Raw genomic sequence first — 24568 nt, 5'->3', positions numbered from 1 at the left:
GGTAGAGGGACTGCTACCGCTTTATCATTCAGTGCTATTTTTTTAATACCCAATTCCTCCTCTCCTTTCTCTTTTTTTTTTCCAAATATAAACTCATGTTTATGTTCCAAATAGTTTTCTGTTATACTTGACGCCTTCTCCGTTTTCTTCTTTATCACGGCCGGGTTTTTGGTCTGGTTTGGGGTCCAGGCTTTCGTTCACTCCTACGTCCCTTACAGGTAGGAGAGGGATGTCCTGCCTGGCGGGGCAGCCTAAGGAGCGTCCGAGCAGTTGGGCTAAGGCGAAGGAAAAGCGTTTGCTCCCTGCCCTCCAGTTTTACAGCATTTTACTTTATTTTAATTTTCATTTTTATTTTCTTTTTATTTTCTTTTTGACTTTTATTTTTCTTTTATTTTAATTCTTATTTTATTTTATTTTTATTTTATTTTATTTTTATTTTATCTTAATTTTATTTTAATTGTATTTATTTTCTTTTCCTTTGGCTCTGCCATCAGCCTGGAAGCTGCAAAATGCAGAAATGCCCCTTTCTTGTCCCCTGGCCGTAAACCGAATATAAGGGACCACTTAAAATCGAATACTTTGAATACAGCGTATGGTTTTGGGAAAGGCCAGGTGAGACCTGGGGCTCTGCGTCCCTGGGCTGCCCCCCCCGTTGTTCCTCCGCTTTCCTTCCTTTTACCTCCCTGGGACTCTAGGGGTTGGTTGTTTTGTTTTTTCTTTTTTCAGCCCTGTCCTTGCAAAGTCTTTTCTCTCGCAGGGTGGGACGAGCTGGGAGGAAAGCGGGAAGCTGCCTTCTCCTCCTCCCTCTCCCTGCCGCTTTGCAGGAACAAGCTGTTCAGCAGAGACGGTTCTCGTGCCCCCTTCACGTTTTGGGGGGGTCCTTGGGCTGCGGCGTCACCCCAGGCACATGCGGTCGAGTCGGGTGGCCCTGGAGCCTGGGAGGAGAGGACAACCCAGAAGAAAAGGTCCCCTTGCAGCCCTGCACCTTGCTGGGGGCTCAGCACCTGCTCCAGGCTCTTGGCGGCTGCGGCCGCTGCCCCGCGCCCAGCTGGGACGGGCGCACGAACCCTCCTGCCATCGGCTTCTCCCATCCGCCGCTGTAACCGCTTTGTGCATCAAACCGACCCAAAGTGACGTGCGGGTGGGGAAAAGAAAATGTGAAATGGCTCTGTAAGGGTGAGAGCGGCACATCACCGAGCAGGGCCAAAATCGGACGCTTTTACGGGATGGGGCTTTGCAAACCGTAGTTTGACGGTTGCCGGCACGGCGGGGTGACCGGTGGAGGGGGAGGAAACTGGTTTAGCTCTTCAAAAAGGAGGGGAGGCCAAAAAAAAAAAGGGGGGTGTGTGTGCTTGGAGGAAGGGAAAGGTGCAAAGCCTGGGTTTTCTCGCTGCTCTTCCTCCGTGCACCTCCCGTCCACGCTGCCTTCCTGTGCTGCTCCCCCGTGCCGTCCCTCCCTCCCCAGGGAGAAAAGGTCGCAGTGGGGGAGAGCCCTGAGCTCTCCACCAGTTGGAAAATAAACTTGAATTCCCGTGGAGGTAGAAGCGTTAAGCCGGTGACGGGCATGGGCGTGGAGCTGGGCGGTTGTGGTACCAGTCCCCTTGCTGCCCTGTCCCTAAATGAAATTATTTGGCTTCTCGTAGCGGCCAGTTTTTCTTTTGTCCTTGTTCTTTTCCGTAAGAGGAGAGCGCAGGGCTGGACTCGGCTCCCTCCTGGCAGGGGCCGGAGGCTGGGATTGTTCCCTGCGCGTGCCTGGCGTCTCTTCGGCTCGGAAAGAAAGAAAAGACAGAAACCCACCCGGGAAGGAAAACGGGGCCGGGCTGAACGAAGAGCGGGCTGGGGCCAGCTCCGCCGGGATCTGCATCTCCCCTGGCCTCGGGGGGCTGCGAAAATTTGGCAGCTGCCTGGGCAGTTCCTTATTTAAAAAGCAAACCAGGCTTCCTCGGCGCGCCCCAGCTTCTCCATTTGGAGCTTTGGCTACTTACAGGGCTAGATTTTTCTTTTTTCTTTTTTCTGTATTTATTGTCATTTTAAACTTTTTTTTTATTTAAATGAAAGCTGATGTCTTACTTTCTAACGTGACTCTGGGTCATCTCAATGGTGTTTGGAACCCCCCAGCCTGGCTGGAGACCCAGCGCTCCGGCTGCCTGCCCCCATTAGACACCAGAAACCCAGGGATGGCTCCTTATTTTGGGAGGATTTAATATTGCCCTGTGCAGAGGAAAATTATACGAGGGGGGGAAAAAACCCTCTCAAAGGTGTTCCTGGAATCGCTTTCTGACTGAAAAAAAACCCCATCCTTGAAGTGACCCGTGACGCTTTGGTTGGTAGCAAAGCCCCTTTGCCATCGATGCAGGATGGGTGCTGGGTGTTTTCCTCATCTTTGGTGCCTTAAAACAGCTCCCCAGATCTCCCGGGAGCCCCTTCGAAAGAAGTTTCCTAAAATGTAGGTGCATGGAAATCCCTAAGGGGGGAAAAAAGATGTAAAAAGGTAATAAATAAGGTGCTGGCACAATTTTTTTTTTTTAAATTTTATTTCATTTTTTTCCCCCATTTAGAAATACAGACACTATTTTTTCATTTTGGAGATGCTGAAATATATTTATTTTGTGGTAAGAGATGATCTAGTTTGGAAATGCTCCGTGTTGTAAATAAAACTGGGGGAGGTTGGAATCCTTTGAGCATATCTGTGTTATTTATCACTTTGAATCTTTGTGTGTTTTGTTTTGTTTTGTTTTGTTTTAATTATTATTTGATTGATTTTGGGTTCCTTCTGTGAAACTCAAATAATATAAATCTGTGTCGCCGTCTCGTGGGTCCCGTCCGTGAAGGGTTGATGTTGGCTGACGGGTCCACCCTCCTGAGCCGTGTCTGTCTGATTTTTCTCTTGTCACCCATTGAACGTAATGGGAAAAGAATATAATAAAAGTCTCGTGTGTCTTGCTGTGCCGCTCCCGAGTCTTTTAAAGGGAGGAGAGGAGTTGGAGGCATCTTTGGAGCTTTTTAAGGGGGGGTTTGGAGTGGGCAGCGCTGATTTGGGGGAAATCCATCTCCCTGGGATGTTGGGTCAGGAACCAACCGATTGGGGAAAGAGTTGAAATCAGTGGGTTTGGGGTTTTATTGATTTATGTAATTTAAAAAAAAAAATTTCTTTTAATTTCTCTATGCAAGTGATGGCAATGAGCTCTGTGTTGCAGGAGGGAGGCGACAGCAGCATCACCCACGTCACCTCTGCCAGACCAGGGGTGTGCGGGGAGTTCAGAAATGGGACTTGGGGGGGTGAAGGTGTTGGTACAGGAGAGAAGTCGCCCCATCCAGAGTGAGCAGATCCTCCCCCCTGCCTTTTGTGGCTTTTTTTGGACCATTTGCAACACAATTAATTACCATTCAATCCAAAGGTTCTAGTTATCTTCCTTTTTTTTTTTTTTTTTTTTTTTAATTTCTTTCCAAATCCCCTCTGGCACAGGTCTGTGGGGTCAGGCAGGTTCATCCCGATCACCCTTTTACCTAAAACTCGAGGAACTGAGAGAAAAATGGGGCACTTGAGCCAAGCCGGGGATCGGAGCCCGGTGCCTCAAAATCCCCCGGGACCAGCGGCGCGCGGGATCCCGATGGGATGCTCGGAAGCATTGGAGACGTCACCAACCGGCTGCCGGATTTAACAAAGGTTTTATTACGGTTTAGGGAAAGCCGCAGGATCTACAGCGCCCTCGGAGCTGTTAGAGAGAAAATGAAGCCGGAGAAATGCAGGTTTGAAGGGAAGGCTGATCCGCGGGTGCAAATTTTCGGAGGAGGTGACTGGGAAACACCGAAGGGATTGATTGATGCGGCTGCGTGTGATGGATAAATCCTTCCCGTGGAGCATCCCATCGCTGGCAGTGATGGACGGGTGCAACTATCCCCAGGCTGATGCTGCTGGAAAGCTGATGTTGCCGTTTAATTGTACCTTCAAAATAAAAAGCAAACAACCACCAAACAGTTTCACGGACTAGAAACTCCCCCTAACATCAGTTTAGGAGCTTGGGAACAGCGGATTTTCTCGTTCGCAAAGGAGCAAATGCTTTGCTTCGACGAGACCGCAACGTGGTAATATCCCCTGTAAATGCAAACGATCCCGCCGCGTTGAGACTGAAATGAAATGCAAAACGTCAGCACGGAGCACGGCAAGAACAAAACAGCCTCTTCCCATCGTAAATTATCAACTCTCCCCCAAAGCAGCTTAATTTTCCTTGTTTTATTTTATTACGAGTAAACACCAGAGAAGCCCCGTGAGCCAGCAAAAATGAGAAGCAGCGTCAGGCGTAGGAAGCCAGACTCTGACTTTGCACCACACCCGCTGATTTGTGGCTACGTTTTGAAATGATTCCTTTATTTGTTTTTAATGGGCCACGTCTGCTGTTTGGGCTGACTTACGTGAGCGGTGGGAACGCGGCCGGGAAGGGGACGCCACGGGGCTCCTCCTTCGGGGACCTCTTTGCGGAGCTGCCGAATATAAGAAAACAGGTGGAGAGAAAACTTCTAAAACTGCGTTACCGACTGGGATCGTGGCGTGGTGGGAGGTTATTTCCCAGCGTGGTCCCCTTCCCCTCTCCTCTTTTTACCTGTACCGCTTGGTGTTGATGAGCCAGTGCACAAAGTCCTTGGCCTTCATCTTGTCCAGGTAGCGGGTGAAGTCGCTGGTGAAGGTGCCTTCCGAGTGTCGCTTGATGTTGGAGGCGAAGCTTTGGGCGCTTTGGGATTCGTACGACTGCCATCTGCTCGGGAGAGAAGGATGGGGGAAGAAAATGTGGTTTAATGCACGTGGTGGCATCCTGCATTCTCCCTGCGGGAGGTGCCCAGAGCGGGGGGTTGTGTCCTGTAAAGTACTTTACTGTGTGCAGCATCCTCCAGAAAAGCTCTAATAATAAAGAAAAATAATTTGCAGCCTCGGGAGGGTCTGCCAAGCCAGGCCAGGGTTGTCCCCACCATCATATATACGCACTATCCTATCCCATATTATTTGCCCTACTCCTTGCTCGGCTGTGGTGGGTTCATGCCTGGGAGGGAGGGAGGGAGGGAGGGAGGGAGGGAGGGAGCGTGGTGCCGCCCCGAGGTTTAGATCAACCTCCTCCAGCTCCAGGACAGAGAGCTGACATTGGGGTCCCCCCCTTCCACAAATTCCCCCCGGCAGAAGATCCCCAAAGGATTTTCCTCCCACACAGCTGCCGGCATGGAGCGGGGCTCAGCACCCAGCCCAAATGTGTTGGGTTTGTGTGGCAAGGTTTTGGTAGCGGGGGGGCTACAGGGGTGGCTTCTGTGAGAAGCTGCCAGAAGCTTCCCCTGTGTCTGACAGAGCCAATGGCAGCCGGCTCCAAGATGGACCCGCCCCTGGCCAAGGCCGAGCCAATCAGCGCCTCTGTGAGAACATATTTAAGAAGGAAAAAAAACCAGTTAGAGAGAGCTTTTGCAGCGGGAGAGAGGAGTGAGAAGCTGTAAGAAACTCTGCAGACACCCAGGTCAGTGCAGAAGGAGGGGCAGGAGGTGCTCCAGGCACCGGAGCAGAGATCCCCCTGCAGCCCATGGTGAAGTTCATGAAGGACTGTAGCCCGTGGGAGAGGCTCCATGTAGGAGCAGGGGAACGATGAGAGGAGTCCTCCCCCTGAGGAGGAAGAAGCGGCAGACTCAAAGATTAATTAGAGTTGTACATTTTTTATCTTTGCTGGATGCCTTAGCAGTTCAGGGGGAGTAAAATGCCACCCCCCACCCCCCCTCATTTGCTGAAACTTTGGCTTTTGTTTGCCTGTCACCACGCACTTTCAGTGCTCTGGTTTAAATTCTTTGGTGGCATCTCCGTGCGAGGCTCGCTGCGATTTCGGGGATGCTGTGGTGGCCGGGGAAGGGCGATGGGATGCTCGGAGCATCTCGCCACGGACCCGGAGGTCCCCACTTGTCCCGTTTCCTCCCACGTTTGCTCCTGAAGCTTTAAAACTTAATAATATAAAAGCAGCGGGGGATCTGAGCCGCCCCGTAACGGGTATTTTCCCAAGGGTTTGCGCCTCAGTCGTATGTTGGCAGCTTGTGCTGTGAAACACACCAAAACGCCGCTTATGCCTTTCGCCCCGGCGTTTACACCCCATTTCTCTCCTCCGGGTAGGTTTGGTTCAAAACAGAGCTGGTTTCTCCCCATCCACTAAGTTTTCCAAGCAGGATGAGTTTTGGGGTTGCGTGGCTTTAAATAACCGCCCATGCCCAAGATTCCGATTCCAAGAAACGGTCACTTTTTGTGTACCTGGAGTTGGTACACAGCGGGCGACACTGAGCTCCTCTCGGTGAGGGTTACTGCGGTGTCCTGGGGGGGGTCTAACCCCCCTTGATTGATCCCCAAAACCCCAAAACCGCTGACCGACGTCAGGATGAGCCAGGACGAGGGTTACAAAATGACGCTGCTGGAAGAGTTACAGGTAGGGGCTCTGCCGAGGGGCCCAACGTCCCCGATGCCCCCCCACCCCGCCCCAAACGGTTGGAAACCTCTCCCCGAAATCCCGTCGGCATTTCCCCGGAGCGCAGAGGGATGCGGAGGGGGGAGATGCTTTGTGCCGGGGAGGGCTCCCGGCGGCAGGTTCAGCGTCGTTGGTCGGAGTACGGGGGCAAAACGGTTTCTAAGAGAGACGGAGACTTTCCCCGTGTCACCCGCGGGGTGTTTGACTCCCAAACCGCCCCGTGTATTCCCACTCCAACACCCACCTAATGCGCTCGAGCTTGTGATTTCGTTTAAATCGCGATTTTTTTTTTTTAAAACTGCGATTTTTTTTTGAAACCGCGATTTTTTTCTTTAAACAGCGATTTTTTTTTTAAATTGCAATTTAAAGCGATTTTATTAAGCCCTTTCATCCCATACCTTTTCCCGGCTTGGGGTTTGGAGTTTCTTGGGGTTGGTTTTTTTGGGGATTTTTTTTTTTTTTTTTTTGGCAAAACCAAAGGGGAGCAGGATGCATTTTTGCTAAGAGGGGATGGAGGGTGGTGGAGGCCGTCATCGGAGAGAGGACAGGAAAGCCACGGGCGCGTGATAATCCGGCTGCCGGGTTACGTGGGCGAGTCCCGGGAGCTGGCGGGGAGTTAGCAACAGGTCGGCTCTGAAATTAATACTCGGGGACCAGCAAACTCGTTTCCAGACAGGAGCGTTTCTTCCTCTTGTTCGTTAAATTAACCGGTGCCTTTCACGAGCATCGCTGCTGCGCGGTGGCAGGTGATGCTGTTCAGTCGAAGCAGGAATTTGGGGGATAAAAAGCAAATTTCACGTTAGTGTTTGCATCTTAAATTGTAACAAGTTATTTATTCTCTGGCTTTGGGATTTTTGTTTTTTGGGGTTTTTTATTAAGTCTTTTTGATTAATGCATCATCATTAGTACGACGGGCAGCATCTGCCAGCGCGGCGTTTGAAGTTTTATTTTAAATTATGGGTTTGGTTCTTTTGGGCTGTTTCCCAGTGCCCGGTGTAGCTCTTGCTTCTTGAATTTCGTCCAACAGCCCTGCCAGGTCCCCAAGTTTTCTTGGTGTTTTGCTCTTCTTCAAACTTCGGTTTCAGAAATCGAGCAACTGGGTGCGAATCTCAGAGGGGTTTTTGGGGGTTTTTTTTGTGTTTGAACGATGCTACGGGCTGTTTTATTGGGTTATGGGAAGAGAAACCTCCTCCAAGTCCGTGCTTTTAGGGCTGTGCCTGGAGGAGGAGGCACGCGGAGGCGTGATGCTTGTGGATTTGGGTGGACGCGGGGGTGGACGATGGCCGGGAGGACGTAAGGGAGCTCTGCGCAACTTTTCCCTTCTCCTTTCTAAACAGGGAGATGACGAAGAGGCAGTGATTGACCAAGGAAGAACGAGCAACGTCGTCAATATTCACTATGAGAAGGAGGAGTTGGAAGGTGAGTCTCTGCTGAGATCCCGGTAGAGGAGCCGCCAGCCCAGCGCCTTTTCCTGTCGCACAAAGTCCCTGCGACGTCCCTTGCTTGGCATTTTAGATGATCGGGAACCATCACTTGTTGTTGCTCTCTCGTTGCAAAGTTTGAGTAAAATAGGCTTGGGAAAAAAGGGCAGGTCTGTGACATTCAGGGATCCAGTTAAAAGAAAATTAAGAGAAGTTGATGTTTCCTCCTGGGATGGCTGCACTGATTTAATTGCGGCATCTGCATCAAGCGTCTCCGCGGTATCGAGAACGATGCAAACGCCGCTTTTTCGCAGGCCACCGGACCCTGTACGTGGGCGTGCGGATGCCGCTGGTGAGGCAAAGCCACCGGCATCACCGTCCCCACAGCCAGAAGCATCGGGAACGGGAGAAGGACTCTGCCCCGACGGAGCAGGGCTACCACTGTAAGTCCCGCCGCAGCGTTCACTGGACTCCTCGGGGCTACGTGGGTGCTGGGGTCTTCTGCAAGCAGGTCCCCGTGCCGGTTTGAGTGGCTTGCTGTTCCTCCGAGGGAAAGCGGCATCATTTAGCAGGACCCTCTCTCTTTTCCCAAACTTTCCTCTTTCTTCTCTTTTTTTTTTATTTTTATTTTTTTATTTTTTTTAAGACAGTTAAATGCATAAAGGATTTAGGCTCGCCTTCCTCAGAGGGATCCTGGCTTTAAAAATGGAACTGTGGGGAAGGGAAGGTGCCCATCCTTATGCAGAGGTGGATTAGATGCTTCTCCTTCTCTGGGGCTCTGTGCAAGCCTGGACAGAGCCAGGGCAGAGGGGCCAGCCCGATGTTTATGGTGCCGATCGATGCCCGCTTTGCCTATGAGCGTGACGGGCCGTATTCGGGCACGGTAACGGGACGGGGCTTTGCCTTCTGCCCCCAGACACTCCGTCCCAGCGAGTGCAGTTCATCCTCGGGACCGAGGAGGACGAGCAGCACGTTCCCCATGACTTGTTCACCGAGCTGGATGAGATCTGCGTGAAAGAGGGTGAAGATGCCGAGTGGAAGGAAACGGCAAGGTAAATCCCCGCTGCCGGCCGCGGTGGGAGAGGAGTCCCCTCGCCGGCAGCGCCCGTGGGCTCTGCTTTCCGCTCTCCGGGACTTTGGCAAAGCTTTTGCAGGTGCCGATGCGAGGAGCCTTCTCTCGCCGCCCTGTAGCTCTGTTAAAGGGGTTGCGGAGCTGAGGCCGTTTCCTCGCAATGGGGCTGATCGCGCCTGATGTCCGCAGGTGGCTGAAGTTTGAGGAGGACGTGGAAGACGGCGGCGAGCGCTGGAGCAAGCCCTACGTGGCCACGCTGTCCTTGCACAGCCTCTCTGAGCTGAGGAGTTGCATCATCAACAGGACGGTGCTGCTGGACATTTGTGCCAACAGCATCGAAGAGATTGCAGGTACCGCGGGCGCCGCGTCTCTGCGGGAACGGCCGAGCTCGGTTTGCCGCGGTGCCCTCCGCTCCCGAATCAAACCCTGCCCCAACGGCGCGTCCTTTTCCAGAAACCCCGCTGTGTTTTTAAGTTGGTTTTGGATGCAGGCTGGGCGTGCAACAGTCACACCAGCTTTTTCTGGTGTGTTTTTTCCAGCTTTTTTTTTAAATGTGTAGAGTCAGACAGAAAGGCCAGACGGGGCAAGAAAATTGCATTATTTCGAATGGGAAATAATTATCTTAGCAGAGTGATGAATAAGCACTTTGCTCGTGTTTTTTAGCAAAAGAAACTTCTTGCTTTCGCTGCAAAGGCTGAACTGTATTAAAATGTCTTGCTAAGCAAGGCTGGGCCTGTGTCAGGGGATCCTGCGTGGCACAGCCTTCCCCCGGGGGCTTCGGGGCTTGGGACCTGGGGGGGTTTCTGCTCTGACGGCTTCGTTTCCCTTTGCCATCCCCAGATATGATCCTGGGCCCGCAAGACCAGTCCACGGAGTTTGACGAGCACGTGCGGGCAAAAGTTCGAGAAGTCCTACTGAAGAAGCATCACCATCAGAATGAGAAGAAAAGAAACAACCTTCTTCCCATCGTCCGCTCGTTTGCTGATGTGAGCAAGAAGCAGTCAGACCTGCACCTCCTTGACAAGCCAGGTGAGGGTTCCTGCAGGGTTTGGCACCAGGTGAGGGTTCCTGCAGGGCTCTGGTCCCATTCGACTTGTCCTGGCAGAGGAGAAGCATCCCAATTGCTCCTTGTCCGTCTTTCTGAGTGTCTTTCTTTTTCCTACCAGCCCAAACACTCACCCCGCATCCTTCTCCTACCGCTGCAGAAGCTAAAAATGGGGTGAACCATGAGAGCAATGCGATGGACTTAAGCAAGGTGAGACGCTCGTAGCTATCTTATGCCTTTAGGGCCAGATTTGGTCTTGCAAATTTGGCTGCAGAGTGCTGAGGGCTTTGCTTTTGGGGTATTTGCCTGAATATCGCTTGTTGTGCCTAGGCGCAGCTGCATTTCATGAAGAAAATTCCCACCGGGGCTGAAGCATCCAACGTGCTCGTAGGAGAGCTGGATTTCCTTCGCCAGCCCATCGTGGCATTTGTCCGCCTGACCCCGGCTGTCCTCCTCTCGGGCATGACGGAAGTTCCCATCCCAACAAGGTCTGAAGGAGAAGCACAAAGATTTTATTTCAAAAAACCCCCACCCAACGAAAGAACATCAAGGTGCATGCATCAGTTTGGCGTCCCAAGGGAACAAGGCCAGGGGGAGCGAGGACATTTCTCCCACTCGCATCCCTTCCCTGCTGTGTCTTTCAAACCCCTTGGCCAATTTTAATGAAAATTGGCCCAAAAATTAAATTTGCCATCGGTTTTGGTGAATTTCAAATTCCTGGCGGAGTCGGTGAGCCTACGTGTCCCCTCTGGAGCTGCGCTCGGGGCTGGGGGCTCCCAGGGATTTCCTTGGGTGTCCTTTGAGCAAGGACACGTTCTTCTCGCTCATTGTGTTTTTCTTGCCCAGGTTCCTGTTTGTTTTGCTTGGACCAGAAGGCAAAGCCCATCAGTACCATGAGATCGGCAGGTCCATGGCTACTATCATGACGGATGAGGTGCGAGAAGAGAGAATTCCGGGTCATTTTTGGTTTTCTTCAGCTCTCTGCAGTAGTGAGGAAGAGGATTTGCTTCCTAACTGCCCGCACCTCTCCAGATAGCCCACCCCTCGTTCACACGCCGAAGCAAACGCACGGATTTGTATCACCCCACCTCTTGGAGGTTGAAATCCCACCCGGTGTGCATCCTGCACCTCCCCGGGGTCCCCAGCACCCTGTCCCCAGTGGTGGCGTTGCCAGGGCCAGTGAAACTTCCCCGCTTTAAGCAAAAGGGTATGGTGTGCCATGAGGGATGGGGACCTCGTGGAGGAGATGATTACAAGTACCGTGATGGACAGATTTTTCCATTTGGGGGAATATTTCCTGCCATTACAAGCAGGAAATTTGGGGAAAATGATCTTGCATTTAGCCAGGAGCTTACTGTAGTGCTTAGGACATCGGAGATGGGTTGGCCTCTGAGCAGGTTGTCTCCTGTCGGCAGGTTTTCCGTGACGTTGCCTATAAAGCCGAGAACCGGGCTGACCTCGTGGCCGGCATCGACGAGTTTCTGGATCAGGTCACGGTCTTGCCGCCAGGAGAATGGGATCCATCGATCCGAATCGAGCCCCCGAAAAACGTCCCTTCGCAGGTGGGTGCTGCGGCGGAGGGAGGCGCGAGGGGGACGGGCAGGCCGGCGGCCGGCCGGCCGGGGATGCTGTTCTGGGACCCAGATTCACCAGGTCCCAGTTTGACGCAGTCACATACCCAGACCAGAAGCCCAACAAGCCAGTGGTTACGAATCCATAGCTTTGGCTTATTTCCTTTTTAACAGGGAAAAAGGAAGATGCCAGGAGCTCTCGATGACAGTGCTTCTCACAGCAAGCCAGAGAAACACAGTGGTCCTGAACTGGAGCGCACGGGAAGGTGTGAGCTTTAATAGTTTGTGGGGTTTGTTGTTTGGTTTTTTTTTTCTCTTTGCCTCTAGAATCGGAGCGTGCACCTTCCCTTGTAGCAGTTTTCTGGGGTTAGTTGGTTCAGTGAAGGGGCTTCACATTACCAGCTCGGTCCCCTGGGCTGGGCAGGTGAGATCTGGGCAGCTGGGCTCAGCCACAGCACCACTGCAGACAGATTTTCTTGATTTGGGGTGGAAGCAGCTGTGTAAATACCTCCAGGGAGAGCTCTGCTGCTTCTCCAAGCAAGGGACAGTTGCAGTAAGAGGGGATGGGCTTTCAGGTTTGGTCCTTTTTCTTTTTGTTGGAGGGGTTTTTTGTGCTTGCTTGGTTTCTGCCGGGTATAAAACGGCCGAAGGAGACTGCTGCTGGTTAGCAATGAAGGTTACTGTCTGCTTGGGCTTGTCCTTCTGCAGCAAAACCCCCTCTGTGTGGTCTTGCAGGGAAACAGTCTATTTGTTTTTCCTTCCTCCAGGCTCTTTGGAGGTTTGATCCTGGACGTGAAGCGCAAAGCCCCGTGGTTCTGGAGCGACTTTCGGGATGGTCTGAGCCTGCAGTGTCTGGCGTCCTTCCTCTTCCTCTTCTGTGCCTGCATGTCCCCTGTCATCACCTTCGGGGGACTGCTGGGGGAGGCGACCGACGGCCACATCGTGAGCAGCTCTCTTGGGTGGCGTGGGGGAGCGCAAAACTCATGCAAAATCTTCGCTGCAGTGAATTTGCTTTGGGTTTTTTCTTCTTTTTCCCATTGATTTATTTCCTCGCCGCTGCCTCTTCCCTGGACAGAGTGCCATGGAGTCACTGCTGGGCGCATCCATGACCGGCGTGGTGTATTCCCTCTTTGCTGGCCAACCTCTCACCATCCTCGGCAGCACTGGACCCGTCCTCGTGTTCGAAAAGATCCTCTACAAATTCTGCAAGTAAGGCCGGCTGCCGCGGCCGAGTGCTGCGAGAGCCTTCAGGAGGCACTGGTGGAGAAAAGATGTTTTTCTCGACTTTTTCTCAGTGAGAGTTGTAAGATTTCAGTTGTTTTCTGTGTCGCAGACGTTGCACGCTGCTGCTTTAGTATGTGATGGTGCAAGAGCCCTTGGTCTCTGAAGGATGGATGAGGTTGTTTGGGGGTTTTAGGGTTAAAATGAAGCAGGAAGAGGAGAAGCCATAAGGATGGGGATCCTTGTGTTGTGATGACTTTGATGTGAGATGAGACACCCTGATTGCAATTCAATTTATTCTTCAGCCCCAGCTTGCTGGTAGCAGGTGACTGGGTGCAAAATCAGCCGGGGTTTTGGTGTTAGGGCATGGGGGTGATGTGGGAGGACACCACCTTCCACAAAGGGCCCTGACCTCAATTAGCCTCCAAGGCCTTAACACAAGCTAATTGTTAAATAACAATCATGAAATAATTGGCCTCTCCTCCTGCAGGTCCGCACCCTGCACCGCAGCCCCAAGGCTGTCTGTAGTAGGACATGGAAAGTGCATTTACCATCTGCAGCCTTGACGTGCTCCTAAATTGCTCGTGATTTTCCCCGAAGGAAGGCACGGCTCGGCGCCTCTTCCTGGCCTTTCCAGCCTTTGTTTGATTTTGGTTTCCCAGGGAGTACGCGCTCTCCTATCTCTCTCTGCGGGCCTGCATCGGGCTGTGGACTGCCGCCTTCTGCATAGTGCTGGTGGCCACCGACGCCAGCTGTTTGGTGTGCTACATCACCCGCTTCACCGAAGAAGCCTTCGCCTCCCTCATCTGCATCATCTTCATCTACGAGGCTCTGGAGAAGCTGAGTCACCTGCGAGAGACCTACCCTGTGCACATGCACAGCAAGCTCGACTTCCTCACCGTCTACTAGTGAGTTTTTCTTTTCCTCCTAAAAGGCTGCTGCCCCTTGGCAGGAGCTCAGGGCTGCACCTCCATTGCCTTTCCCTCACCCTCGTCTTGGCTTTTCTCCTCCCAGCTGTAAGTGTGAGGCACCAAGCCATCCCAGCAACGCAACCCTGCGTTTCTGGGAGAGCAACAAGATCAACGTGTCTGGCATCGCCTGGGAAAACCTCACGGTGACTGTAAGTGCCCCAAGCCACTACTTCCGCGGCCGCGGGGTCCAGGGGCGTTCACATTTTGCAAAAGTCAGAGCCCTTCGGGTGATGAGGGGCTTCAGACTGTGCTAGTGCTGCTCTGCAAAGGCATTCTTTAAATCTAACGTGTGGTTTTAACCCGCTTGGTCCTGGGAAGGAGAGTCCACCTTGTCCCCCCAACATCGTGGGTAATAACTGTCCTCCTTGACCCTGTCGCAGGACAATTTTTCTGACCAGGAGCAAGGTTAAGTGGGTGGTTTGATTCTTGTAGAAGTTGGAGGACTTAAGTTCCTGCTTGAAGGTAGTCCTTAGCTTCCTTACTTGGTTCCTAAGAACTCCAGTCCTTGCTTGCTTACTCAGCACTGTCTGTAGGTCCATGCATAAATTTGCACGTCTGAGCAGCCTCTCGGGCTGCTGTTGCTGGAAGCAAAGCCCAGGCATAGGATGGGAGGCTCTTCAGGACATCTTCATCCCCTCTTGGCCGTGTCCTGGGAGCCCTTCGCTGGGAAGGGACGATTCGTCTCTTCTCCTTTCCTTCCGCGGCTGTCTTAGCCCTCCTTCCCTGCTCCCTCTTTCTCTATCCCCAAGAACTTCCAGTGTTTCCTTCCCCTCTTGGCGTCTTCTTCAGCCACGGTTGCCTGCCATTCGAGCGGAGGATGTGCCATGGGTCTGTGATATGGTGTCCCATCACATCTCGCCTCTCCGCTCTCCTCTGTGCGGTTCGATGTGTCACTTGTTCAGCTGCTGCTCATTCAATATAAATCTCCGTCAGCAGCAGCAGCAGCAGCAGCAGTTACAAGGTCATGGATCTTGGACCAAGATCCTCAAAAGCCCCGAGTTATCCCAGGTTTCCTTGCCGCACGTGCACTACCTTTGTGTCCTGACGCTCTGTTTCTCCAGGAATGTCGGTATTTGCATGGAGAGTTTCACGGACCTGCCTGTGGACGCAATGGCCCCTACGCGCCTAATGTCCTCTTCTGGTGCTGCATCCTCTTCTTCTCCACCTTTGTCCTGTCGAGCTTCTTGAAGAAGTTTAAAAGCAGCCGTTACTTCCCAACCAGAGTAGGTAGAAGATGGTGGCCGGCAGCAGTCTCCACACTCATTTCCCAAAATGGCTTTCCCGGAGCGCTAAGCAGTATTTGCCACCGCTTGGTCAAGCTGGGAAACATTGACCTTGAAGGCCAAACTCTCCAGCAGCTTGGATGTCCCTCCCTCGTTTCCATGAGTGCTAAACGACCGTGGCGTTTCCCACCTGCCTCGCGACCTGCCCCCGAGCGATATTTTGCTCAGGCAGTGGGAAAAGAGGTCTTCCAAAGTTGTGGGGGTTTATTTGCCTTTTTTTTTTTTTTTTTTTTTAACCTTCTGTGCATTATGCTCAAGGGGAAAGTTGGTTCAAATGAGGAGCTGCCATAGGAAAAGACACTTTTTCTTCCTTTTGAGGAACATACGATGCCTCAGTGCGCCTTATTCCCATTTTAGCTGTGAGCGTGGCTGCAGTGGCAGCCATCTGCTTCCTTATTTTTTAATATTTTTTTTACTTAAGGTTTGAATTCAAACAACCCTGTTCCACCTAATTAAACTCTTTTTTTTTTTATTGTCTGACACCAGCTCTCACAGAGACAAGCACAGCAACAGTAGCTAACCAAGGGATTTGGCTGCATGTCCTCAGAGTGGTGGGATTTTGTTAACCAGCCTTAATGTTGTTGATGTCTCTCATTTTTCCATCTCATGTTGTGGCCCCCTTTGCGATGCCCCTTTCAGCTCTGGTTTCTTGCCCCAGGTGCGGTCCACAATAAGTGACTTTGCTGTTTTCCTCACCATCGTCATCATGGTGCTCATTGACTTCATGACTGGGATCCCGTCACCGAAGCTCCACATCCCCCATGTGTTCAAGGTAGGGGGGGTGTTGTGGCACGGAGCGGGTTTCACCAGGGCAGGACAGGGCTGAGTCTGGAGGAGATGCTGGTGGTGTGACCATCTCCTCCTCCACCTCCAAGTGCATCGTTTCCTCCTGGAAATGAGAAGACAGCCCCAAAACTAGGTACCTGCAGGAGAAATAACTACAGGTGCTTGCAAAGAGGATGCTGGCACTGCTGAGCCCCGGGGTGACGTGAAACCAGGGCTGGGAGATGCTGTGACACGGGGATGGAGGGGAAAATCCAAGCCGGTGAAGTAGCTGGGCTGGGAGACGAGGCTGATGTGTGTGCTTTGTTGCAGCCTACCAGAGACGACCGCGGGTGGTTCATCAACCCCATAGGACCCAACCCTTGGTGGACGGTGGTGGCTGCGCTCATCCCAGCTCTGCTTTGCACCATCTTGATATTCATGGACCAGCAGATCACGGCTCTTATCGTGAACAGGAAGGAGCACAGGCTGAAGGTAAGGGGCTGCAGGAGACAACCCCATCCGCAACGCGCTCTGGGCTGCAGGTACGGGGAGAAGCTCCAATTCCAAATGCCTTGTGAAGGCATTGGTTTGGAACAACGTCAGGCAGCGTGGCAAGATGGTCTCCTGGCTTAATGATGACACAGGGAGCAAACGACAACAGGGGAGTTCAGATGAGCAATCTTTCGGAGGAGCATATTAAGCTTAGAGCGTTGTAGAAGCACGCTTTTGTTTTAAAATGTCAGCAGCAGCTGGGGAACGAATCATTTTGATGTGCTGCCAGGGATAACTGAGAGTCATATCTTACTCGCAAGTGGTAGAAATGTCTTTATGAATGAAAAATAGTAAGGTGGGTTTTTTTTGTTGAGAAGTAGATACAAACTCCCCAAATCCACTTTGTCTGAAGTGCTGCCGGATTGTCATGCAAGGTGCTTGCGCAAAGACTGGATACATCCTTATTTGTTTCCAGTTCGTGTTTTAAATTTTCAAGACGTCGACTTGAGCTCCTACAGGGTTGTTTGGGTCTGACTTGCGACGTTGTCCTTGCTCTTGTCCCGTGAGATGCTCTGTTTCTTGTTTCGCTCCGCGCAGAAAGGATGCGGGTACCACCTGGACCTCTTCATGGTGGCCGTGATGCTGGGGGTGTGCTCCGTGATGGGGCTGCCGTGGTTTGTGGCTGCGACCGTCCTGTCCATCACCCACATGAATAGCCTCAAAGTAGAGTCTGGCTGCTCAGCTCCAGGAGAACAGCCCAAGTTTCTGGGGATACGAGAGCAGAGAGTCACTGGCTTGATGATCTTTGTGCTCATGGGCTGCTCAGTCTTCTTCACTTCGGTGTTAAAGGTAAGAGGAAAATGGAAACCACCCAACAACCGCGAGCTTTTTGGAGGTTATGCAAAACTAGTCCCCTTTCTCCAGGCCTGAGTAGCTGTGGAGCAGAGGAGGAGGTGATCCCAAACCTTGGGGCTCGATCCGTGGTGGGAACCACCCTCGGTTGCACTTTCCAGCCCTTCAGACCCCAGTTTGGCACGCTCGAGCCAAGCGAGCAAGCCAACTGCTTGGATTTTCAGATGTCTTTCAGGCCCACCCGTGTTTATGGGTTACGATGAAGCGTATTTAGAGCAGTACCTCTGCTCTTTCAACCAGGCAGCATGTTATCGGTTGCAATTTGTTCCCCCAGATGCCTCGGAACAGCCGTTCCCAGTAGCTAAACGCGCTGAAATCGTCCCCGTGGGCTTCCTTGCGTGTTCCTCCCACAAAGTAATCTCATCTCTAGGCTCACAGGAGGCACGCTGCTCTTGCGTGTTGCCACAAGAACACGTACAAATGTTTTTCTACCGTCGCAGAACGCGGCATATGGTAGCATGGGCGAAATCACCTATTTTCCTCCAACCTTTCTGGAAAACAGGATTATTCTGATGAAGTGTAACTCAAAAGCTCAGCCTAAAGCAGAGCATTAAATCATTCGCACGCACAAAATCTCTGATGGTTAAAATGCGACACTTCTCTAACCCTCTGGAAGCTGGAAGGCTTTAGGCAATTTTAGGCAGGGACTGTAGAAGAGAGCGGTAATACTGAAAATGCAATTTGAAAACAAGAATGCACTAACTTCTGTATTTATTTTTGGAGTTTATACCAATGCCTGTGCTTTATGGCGTCTTTCTCTACATGGGTGTGTCGTCGCTCAGAGGAATTCAGGTACGGCCTCTTTTACAGCGTGTTGGGTCCCTGGTATTTCATCTCTATAGAAGCAGGTAAAAAAAGCAGTGGCATGGGGGGAAAAACCCCTCTCCGAAAGCAAGCGATCAAAATATTTTGTGTAAGAAAAAGATTGGAGGAGGCACAGGAGGTGTATAGGGCCGGGAGGACCGGGCAAGTTCAGGGCAGGTTACAGGAAAATGGGGGAATTCAGCGCGAAGGGAAGGCGATTTCTGTGGCTGGTGGAAATCCTTGCTGGGGGATTCAGCGTGCTGAGAAACGCTGAGAACAGAATAACGGGGAATAATTGCAGTTCGGTGGGCAGCTCTCGCGGGCAAGCCGGTTTATAGATGGAGCGGAGGGAAAATTGGGTGCTGCTCGCAGAGGAACGCGGTGGGATCCAGGATTTCTCATTGCAAGTGAGATCCTGAACACTCCCTCCGCGTCTCCCCGGGGCCAGAAACTTCTCACTGTTATTTTACAGTTCTTCGATCGCTTGAAGCTGTTTGGGATGCCGGCGAAACACCAGCCGGATATCATCTACCTGCGGCACGTCCCCTTGCGAAAGGTGCATTGCTTCACCATGATCCAGCTGATCTGCCTCGTCCTGCTCTGGGCCATCAAGGTGTCGCGTGCCGCCATCATCTTCCCCATGATGGTAAGAGCCGGTGCTGCTCGGCGTCGGGGTGTTTGTAGCGTCGGAGCGAGCTGTGGCATCATCTCTGACCTCGCTGCACCTTCCCTCTTATTCGTGAAGGTTTTGGCTCTCGTTTTTGTCCGGAAAGTGATGGATTTCTGCTTCTCGAAGCGAGAGCTCAGCTTTCTGGATGACCTTATGCCAGAAAGCAAGCAGAAGAAGTTGGACGATGCCAAAAATGAAGCCAAAGAAGAAGAGGTGAAGCTTGCTGGGTGCTCGGGGCCGGGCGTCTCCCTCGGGCTGTGAGATTGCCTCTTTCTGCCACAGCTCGTCTTTAAATGTCGGGGCAAGATCAGAACTAAACAGAAACGGATCCTAATAGCCTGGATCACACATCGTAACCTTTTATCCTAAATTAGCAGTGAGCTTAACACTTGACTAGAGGTATAATTTTAAAAATGAGTCCTATAATAAAGATTATTATTATTATTATTATTAATACTATGGAAAGGTTTACTCATAATAGCGTTTTTTAATCCCCCCAAAGTATTTGGAGTGAAAGGTCTTCACCCTGCTGCACTAATAGCTAAAGCTGCCGCAGGTCAGGAGGAGAGGACAGCGTGCAACGTCTTTACTGGGTGCTGAGTTTATCTCCGCTTTGATTAAAGACCGAGAACTTGATTTGTCCCTTTTCCGTCAGGAGTCCCAGAAGGTGATGGAAGCTGCTGCTGCAAATTGGGTTCAACTGAAAGTGGGGAAGACCAGCGACTTGGATATCCCACAGCAAAGCAGCGACAGGTAAAGTGCCACCAAGCGCCAGGACCCCCGGCAAGATTCGTTTGAAGGTGTTTGGCACCGTCTTTATCGAGCGTCCCTCGGTAAAGCGGTCCGCTCGGCGGGAAAATCAAATTTCTGGGCAGGGCTGCTGGAGACGATGGCGGGGCTCTGCCCCTGCGCAGAGCGGCTGCACAACTCCCATTTAACCCCCAAAACTTGCATCATCAGTGACTTTAGGGTAGCAGGAGATCCTCATATTTAAGAAAGAGGTGGTGTAGGCACGACCTGTAGCAGCAGTGGCTTAGGAGCCCGCTCCAGGGCTAAACGCCAGCAAGAGCCTTTGCCTGGAGCTGTTGTTCTACAGGCTTGCCTCCCGAAACTCCTCATCCAGCAAAACCTCCGGTGCTTACGCTGAGCTTTGGTTCCCCGGGCCCCCCTGGTCCTCTTGCTGGTGCTAACGCACTTGGCGGCAGCAGTTCCCGTAATCACGGATTGCGATGTAAAATATTTATTGCAGGACCGATCCTTCCGAGATTAATATCTGGGATGAAATGTCGAAAACGACCGTGTGGAAGACTCTCCCTATGAACACAGAAACAGTCTGAATTTGGGGAGGAAAAAGGTAAAGGACCGCATGCGAGCGTGACGAGACGCGCGCGTACGGTTTTCCCGTGCTTCGGCCGGCAATGCTGAGCAAATGAGCAGCGGCGAGGACGGTGGCACGCCAGCCAGCTCCTCTCTGCCGCGGTGGTCCCACGAACGGGGCTCAAACCCCATCTTCCACTGATGATGCTCTCCCTTTTTTTTTTTTTTCATTCTTCCCCCTCCCCAGTTTTCATGTTTAGGAATCTTGACTTTGAAGGAGAGGAGCGAGAACGTGACTCAGGGATGTGCCAACGCGGACACGGGGAGAAACTGCTTTTTTTTTTTCCAGTTGGAGGATTCCCATTAAAGCCATGCAGACGTCTTCAGTTATCCTTGGTGTGCTTCAGGCATTCAGTATCTCTAGACCAGCAAACTGAGGTGCACATCACGGTCAATGGGAGTTCGGTGTTGTTGAGCCTCCGGGCGTACGTGCGTGTGTTTGTTGCGGTTGCGTAGTGGTAGAGGGACTGCTACCGCTTTATCATTCAGTGCTATTTTTTTAATACCCAATTCCTCCTCTCCTTTCTCTTTTTTTTTTCCAAATATAAACTCATGTTTATGTTCCAAATAGTTTTCTGTTATACTTGACGCCTTCTCCGTTTTCTTCTTTATCACGGCTGGGTTTTTGGTCTGGTTTGGGGTCCAGGCTTTCGTTCACTCCTACGTCCCTTACAGGTAGGAGAGGGATGTCCTCCCTGGCGGGGCAGCCTAAGGAGCGTCCGAGCAGTTGGGCTAAGGCGAAGGAAAAGCGTTTGCTCCCTGCCCTCCAGTTTTACAGCATTTTACTTTATTTTAATTTTCATTTTTATTTTCTTTTTATTTTCTTTTTGACTTTTATTTTTCTTTTATTTTAAATTTTTTTTTATTTTTATTTTATTTTAATTTTATTTTAATTGTATTTATTTTCTTTTCCTTTGGCTCTGCCATCAGCCTGGAAGCTGCAAAATGCAGAAATGCCCCTTTCTTGTCCCCTGGCCGTAAACCGAATATAAGGGACCACTTAAAATCGAATACTTTGAATACAGCGTATGGTTTTGGGAGCGGCCAGGTGAGACCTGGGGCTCTGCGTCCCTAGGCTGCCCCCCCCGTTGTTCCTCCGCTTTCCTTCCTTTTACCTCCCTGGGACTCTAGGGGTTGGTTGTTTTGTTTTTTCTTTTTTCAGCCCTGTCCTTGCAAAGTCTTTTCTCTCGCAGGGTGGGACGAGCTGGGAGGAAAGCGGGAAGCTGCCTTCTCCTCCTCCCTCTCCCTGCCGCTTTGCAGGAACAAGCTGTTCAGCAGAGACGGTTCTCGTGCCCCCTTCACGTTTTGGGGGGGTCCTTGGGCTGCGGCGTCACCCCAGGCACATGCGGTCGAGTCGGGTGGCCCTGGAGCCTGGGAGGAGAGGACAACCCAGAAGAAAAGGTCCCCTTGCAGCCCTGCACCTTGCTGGGGGCTCAGCACCTGCTCCAGGCTCTTGGCGGCTGCGGCCGCTGCCCCGCACCCAGCTGGGACGGGCGCACGAACCCTCCTGCCATCGGCTTCTCCCATCCGCCGCGGGAACCGTTTTGTGCATCAAACCGACCCAAAGTGACGTGCGGGTGGGGAAAAGAAAATGTGAAATGGCTCTGTAAGGGTGAGAGCGGCACATCACCGAGCAGGGCCAAAATCGGACGCTTTTACGGGATGGGGCTTTGCAAACCGTAGTTTGACGGTTGCCGGCACGGCGGGGTGACCGGTGGAGGGGGAGGAAACTGGTTTAGCTCTTCAAAAAGGAGGGGAGGCCAAAAAAAAAAAGGGGGGTGTGTGTGCTTGGAGGAAGGGAAAGGTGCAAAGCCTGGGTTTTCTCGCTGCTCTTCCTCCGTGCACCTCCCGTCCACGCTGCCTTCCTGTGCTGCTCCCCCGTGCCGTCCCTCCCTCCCCAGGGAGAAAAGGTCGCAGTGGGGGAGAGCCCTGAGCTCTCCACCAGTTGGAAAATAAACTTGAATTCCCGTGGAGGTAGAAGCGTTAAGCCGGTGACGGGCATGGGCGTGGAGCTGGGCGGTTGTGGTACCAGTCCCCTTGCTGCCCTGTCCCTAAATGAAATTATTTGGCTTCTCGTAGCGGCCAGTTTTTCTTTTGTCCTTGTTCTTTTCCGTAAGAGGAGAGCGCAGGGCTGGACTCGGCTCCCTCCTGGCAGGGGCCGGAGGCTGGGATTGTTCCCTGCGCGTGCCTGGCGTCTCTTCGGCTCGGAAAGAAAGAAAAGACAGAAACCCACCCGGGAAGGAAAACGGGGCCGGGCTGAACGAAGAGCTCCCCAGATCTCCCGGGAGCCCCTTCGAAAGAAGTTTCCTAAAATGTAGGTGCATGGAAATCCCTAAGGGGGGAAAAAAGATGTAAAAAGGTAATAAATAAGGTGCTGGCACTTTTTCTTTTTTTAAATTTTATTTCATTTTTTCCCCCCATGTGCTACATTTAGAAATACAGACACTATTTTTTCATTTTGGAGATGCTGAAATATATTTATTTTATGGTAAGAGATGCTCTAGTTTGGAAATGCTCCGTGTTGTAAATAAAACTGGGGGAGGTTGGAATCCTTTGAGCATATCTGTGTTATTTATCACTTTGAATCTTTGTGTGTTTTGTTTTTTTTTGTTTTCTTTTAATTATTCTTTGATTGATTTTGGGTTCCTTCTGTGAAACTCAAATAATATAAATCTGTGTCGCCGTCTCGTGGGTCCCGTCCGTGAAGGGTTGATGTTGGCTGACGGGTCCACCCGCCTGAGCCGTGTCTGTCTGATTTTTCTCTTGTCACCCATTGAACGTAATGGGAAAAGAATATAATAAAAGTCTCGTGTGTCTTGCTGTGCCGCTCCCGAGTCTTTTAAAGGGAGGAGAGGAGTTGGAGGCATCTTTGGAGCTCTTTAAGGGGGGGTTTGGAGTGGGCAGCGCTGATTTGGGGGAAATCCATCTCCCTGGGATGTTGGGTCAGGAACCAACCGATTGGGGAAAGAGTTGAAATCAGTGGGTTTGGGGTTTTATTGATTTATGTAATTTAAAAAAAAAAATTCTTTTAATTTCTCTATGCAAGTGATGGCAATGAGCTCTGTGTTGCAGGAGGGAGGCGACAGCAGCATCACCCACGTCACCTCTGCCAGACCGGGGGTGTGCGGGGAGTTCAGAAATGGGACTTGGGGGGGTGAAGGTGTTGGTACAGGAGAGAAGTCACCCCATCCAGAGTGAGCAGATCCTCCCCCCTGCCTATTTTGGCTTTTTTTTGGACCATTTGCAACACAATTAATTACCATTCAATCCAAAGGTTCTAGTTATCTTCCTTTTTTTTTTTTTTTTTTTTTTTAAATTTCTTTCCAAATCCCTTCTGGCACAGGTCTGTGGGGTCAGGCAGGTTCATCCCGATCACCCTTTTACCTAAAACTTGAGGAATTGAGAGAAAAATGGGGCACTTGAGCCAAGCCGGGGATCGGAGCCCGGTGCCTCAAAATCCCCCGGGACCAGCGGCGCGCGGGATCCCGATGGGATGCTCGGAAGCATTGGAGACGTCACCAACCGGCTGCCGGATTTAACAAAGGTTTTATTACGGTTTAGGGAAAGCCGCAGGATCTACAGCGCCCTCGGAGCTGTTAGAGAGAAAATGAAGCCGGAGAAATGCAGGTTTGAAGGGAAGGCTGATCCGCGGGTGCAAATTTTCGGAGGAGGTGACTGGGAAACACCGAAGGGATTGATTGATGCGGCTGCGTGTGATGGATAAATCCTTCCCGTGGAGCATCCCATCGCTGGCAGTGATGGACGGGTGCAACTATCCCCAGGCTGATGCTGCTGGAAAGCTGATGTTGCCGTTTAATTGTACCTTCAAAATAAAAAGCAAACAACCACCAAACAGTTTCACGGACTAGAAACTCCCCCTAACATCAGTTTAGGAGCTTGGGAACAGCGGATTTTCTCGTTCGCAAAGGAGCAAATGCTTTGCTTCGACGAGACCGCAACGTGGTAATATCCCCTGTAAATGCAAACGATCCCGCCGCGTTGAGACTGAAATGAAATGCAAAACGTCAGCACGGAGCACGGCAAGAACAAAACAGCCTCTTCCCATCGTAAATTATCAACTCTCCCCCAAAGCAGCTTAATTTTCCTTGTTTTATTTTATTACGAGTAAACACCAGAGAAGCCCCGTGAGCCAGCAAAAATGAGAAGCAGCGTCAGGCGTAGGAAGCCAGACTCTGACTTTGCACCACACCCGCTGATTTGTGGCTACGTTTTGAAATGATTCCTTTATTTGTTTTTAATGGGCCACGTCTGCTGTTTGGGCTGACTTACGTGAGCGGTGGGAACGCGGCCGGGAAGGGGACGCCACGGGGCTCCTCCTTCGGGGACCTCTTTGCGGAGCTGCCGAATATAAGAAAACAGGTGGAGAGAAAACTTCTAAAACTGCGTTACCGACTGGGATCGTGGCGTGGTGGGAGGTTATTTCCCAGCGTGGTCCCCTTCCCCTCTCCTCTTTTTACCTGTACC

The 24568-nt window shown here is 51.5% G+C and overlaps 1 protein-coding gene across 1 annotated transcript; it reads left to right on the top strand.

Moving 5' to 3' along the window:
- Positions 1-7828: 7828 nt before the first annotated feature.
- On the top strand, positions 7829-20043 carry LOC129201003 (electroneutral sodium bicarbonate exchanger 1-like). The gene is made up of 23 exons (XM_054812231.1): positions 7829-7898; positions 8215-8305; positions 8776-8952; positions 9162-9322; positions 9813-10001; positions 10139-10227; positions 10348-10505; positions 10864-10951; positions 11433-11579; positions 11763-11854; positions 12356-12530; positions 12664-12797; positions 13472-13717; positions 13824-13929; positions 14842-15003; positions 15722-15835; positions 16159-16320; positions 16918-17169; positions 17956-18024; positions 18509-18682; positions 18782-18919; positions 19362-19459; positions 19947-20043. The coding sequence occupies exons 2-23, from the start codon at positions 8244-8246 to the stop codon at positions 20041-20043; spliced, it is 3090 nt and encodes a 1029-aa protein (XP_054668206.1). The 5' UTR covers positions 7829-7898; positions 8215-8243.
- Positions 20044-24568: the final 4525 nt, after the last annotated feature.

The sequence above is a fragment of the Grus americana genome, unplaced genomic scaffold (assembly GCF_028858705.1).
Source record: "Grus americana isolate bGruAme1 unplaced genomic scaffold, bGruAme1.mat scaffold_75, whole genome shotgun sequence".
Classification (NCBI taxonomy): domain Eukaryota; kingdom Metazoa; phylum Chordata; class Aves; order Gruiformes; family Gruidae; genus Grus; species Grus americana.
This window is presented reverse-complemented; position numbering and strand designations above follow the sequence as displayed.

Excerpts from the sequence above, each read along its gene's own strand:
- LOC129201003 (XM_054812231.1), top strand. The coding sequence starts at position 8,244 with ATGCCGCTGGTGAGGCAAAGCCACCGGCATCACCGTCCCCACAGCCAG. Across the intron at positions 15,004-15,721 it reads GCCGTTACTTCCCAACCAGA|GTGCGGTCCACAATAAGTGA; the intron begins GTAGGTAGAAGA and ends TTCTTGCCCCAG. Across the intron at positions 18,025-18,508 it reads CGTCGCTCAGAGGAATTCAG|TTCTTCGATCGCTTGAAGCT; the intron begins GTACGGCCTCTT and ends GTTATTTTACAG.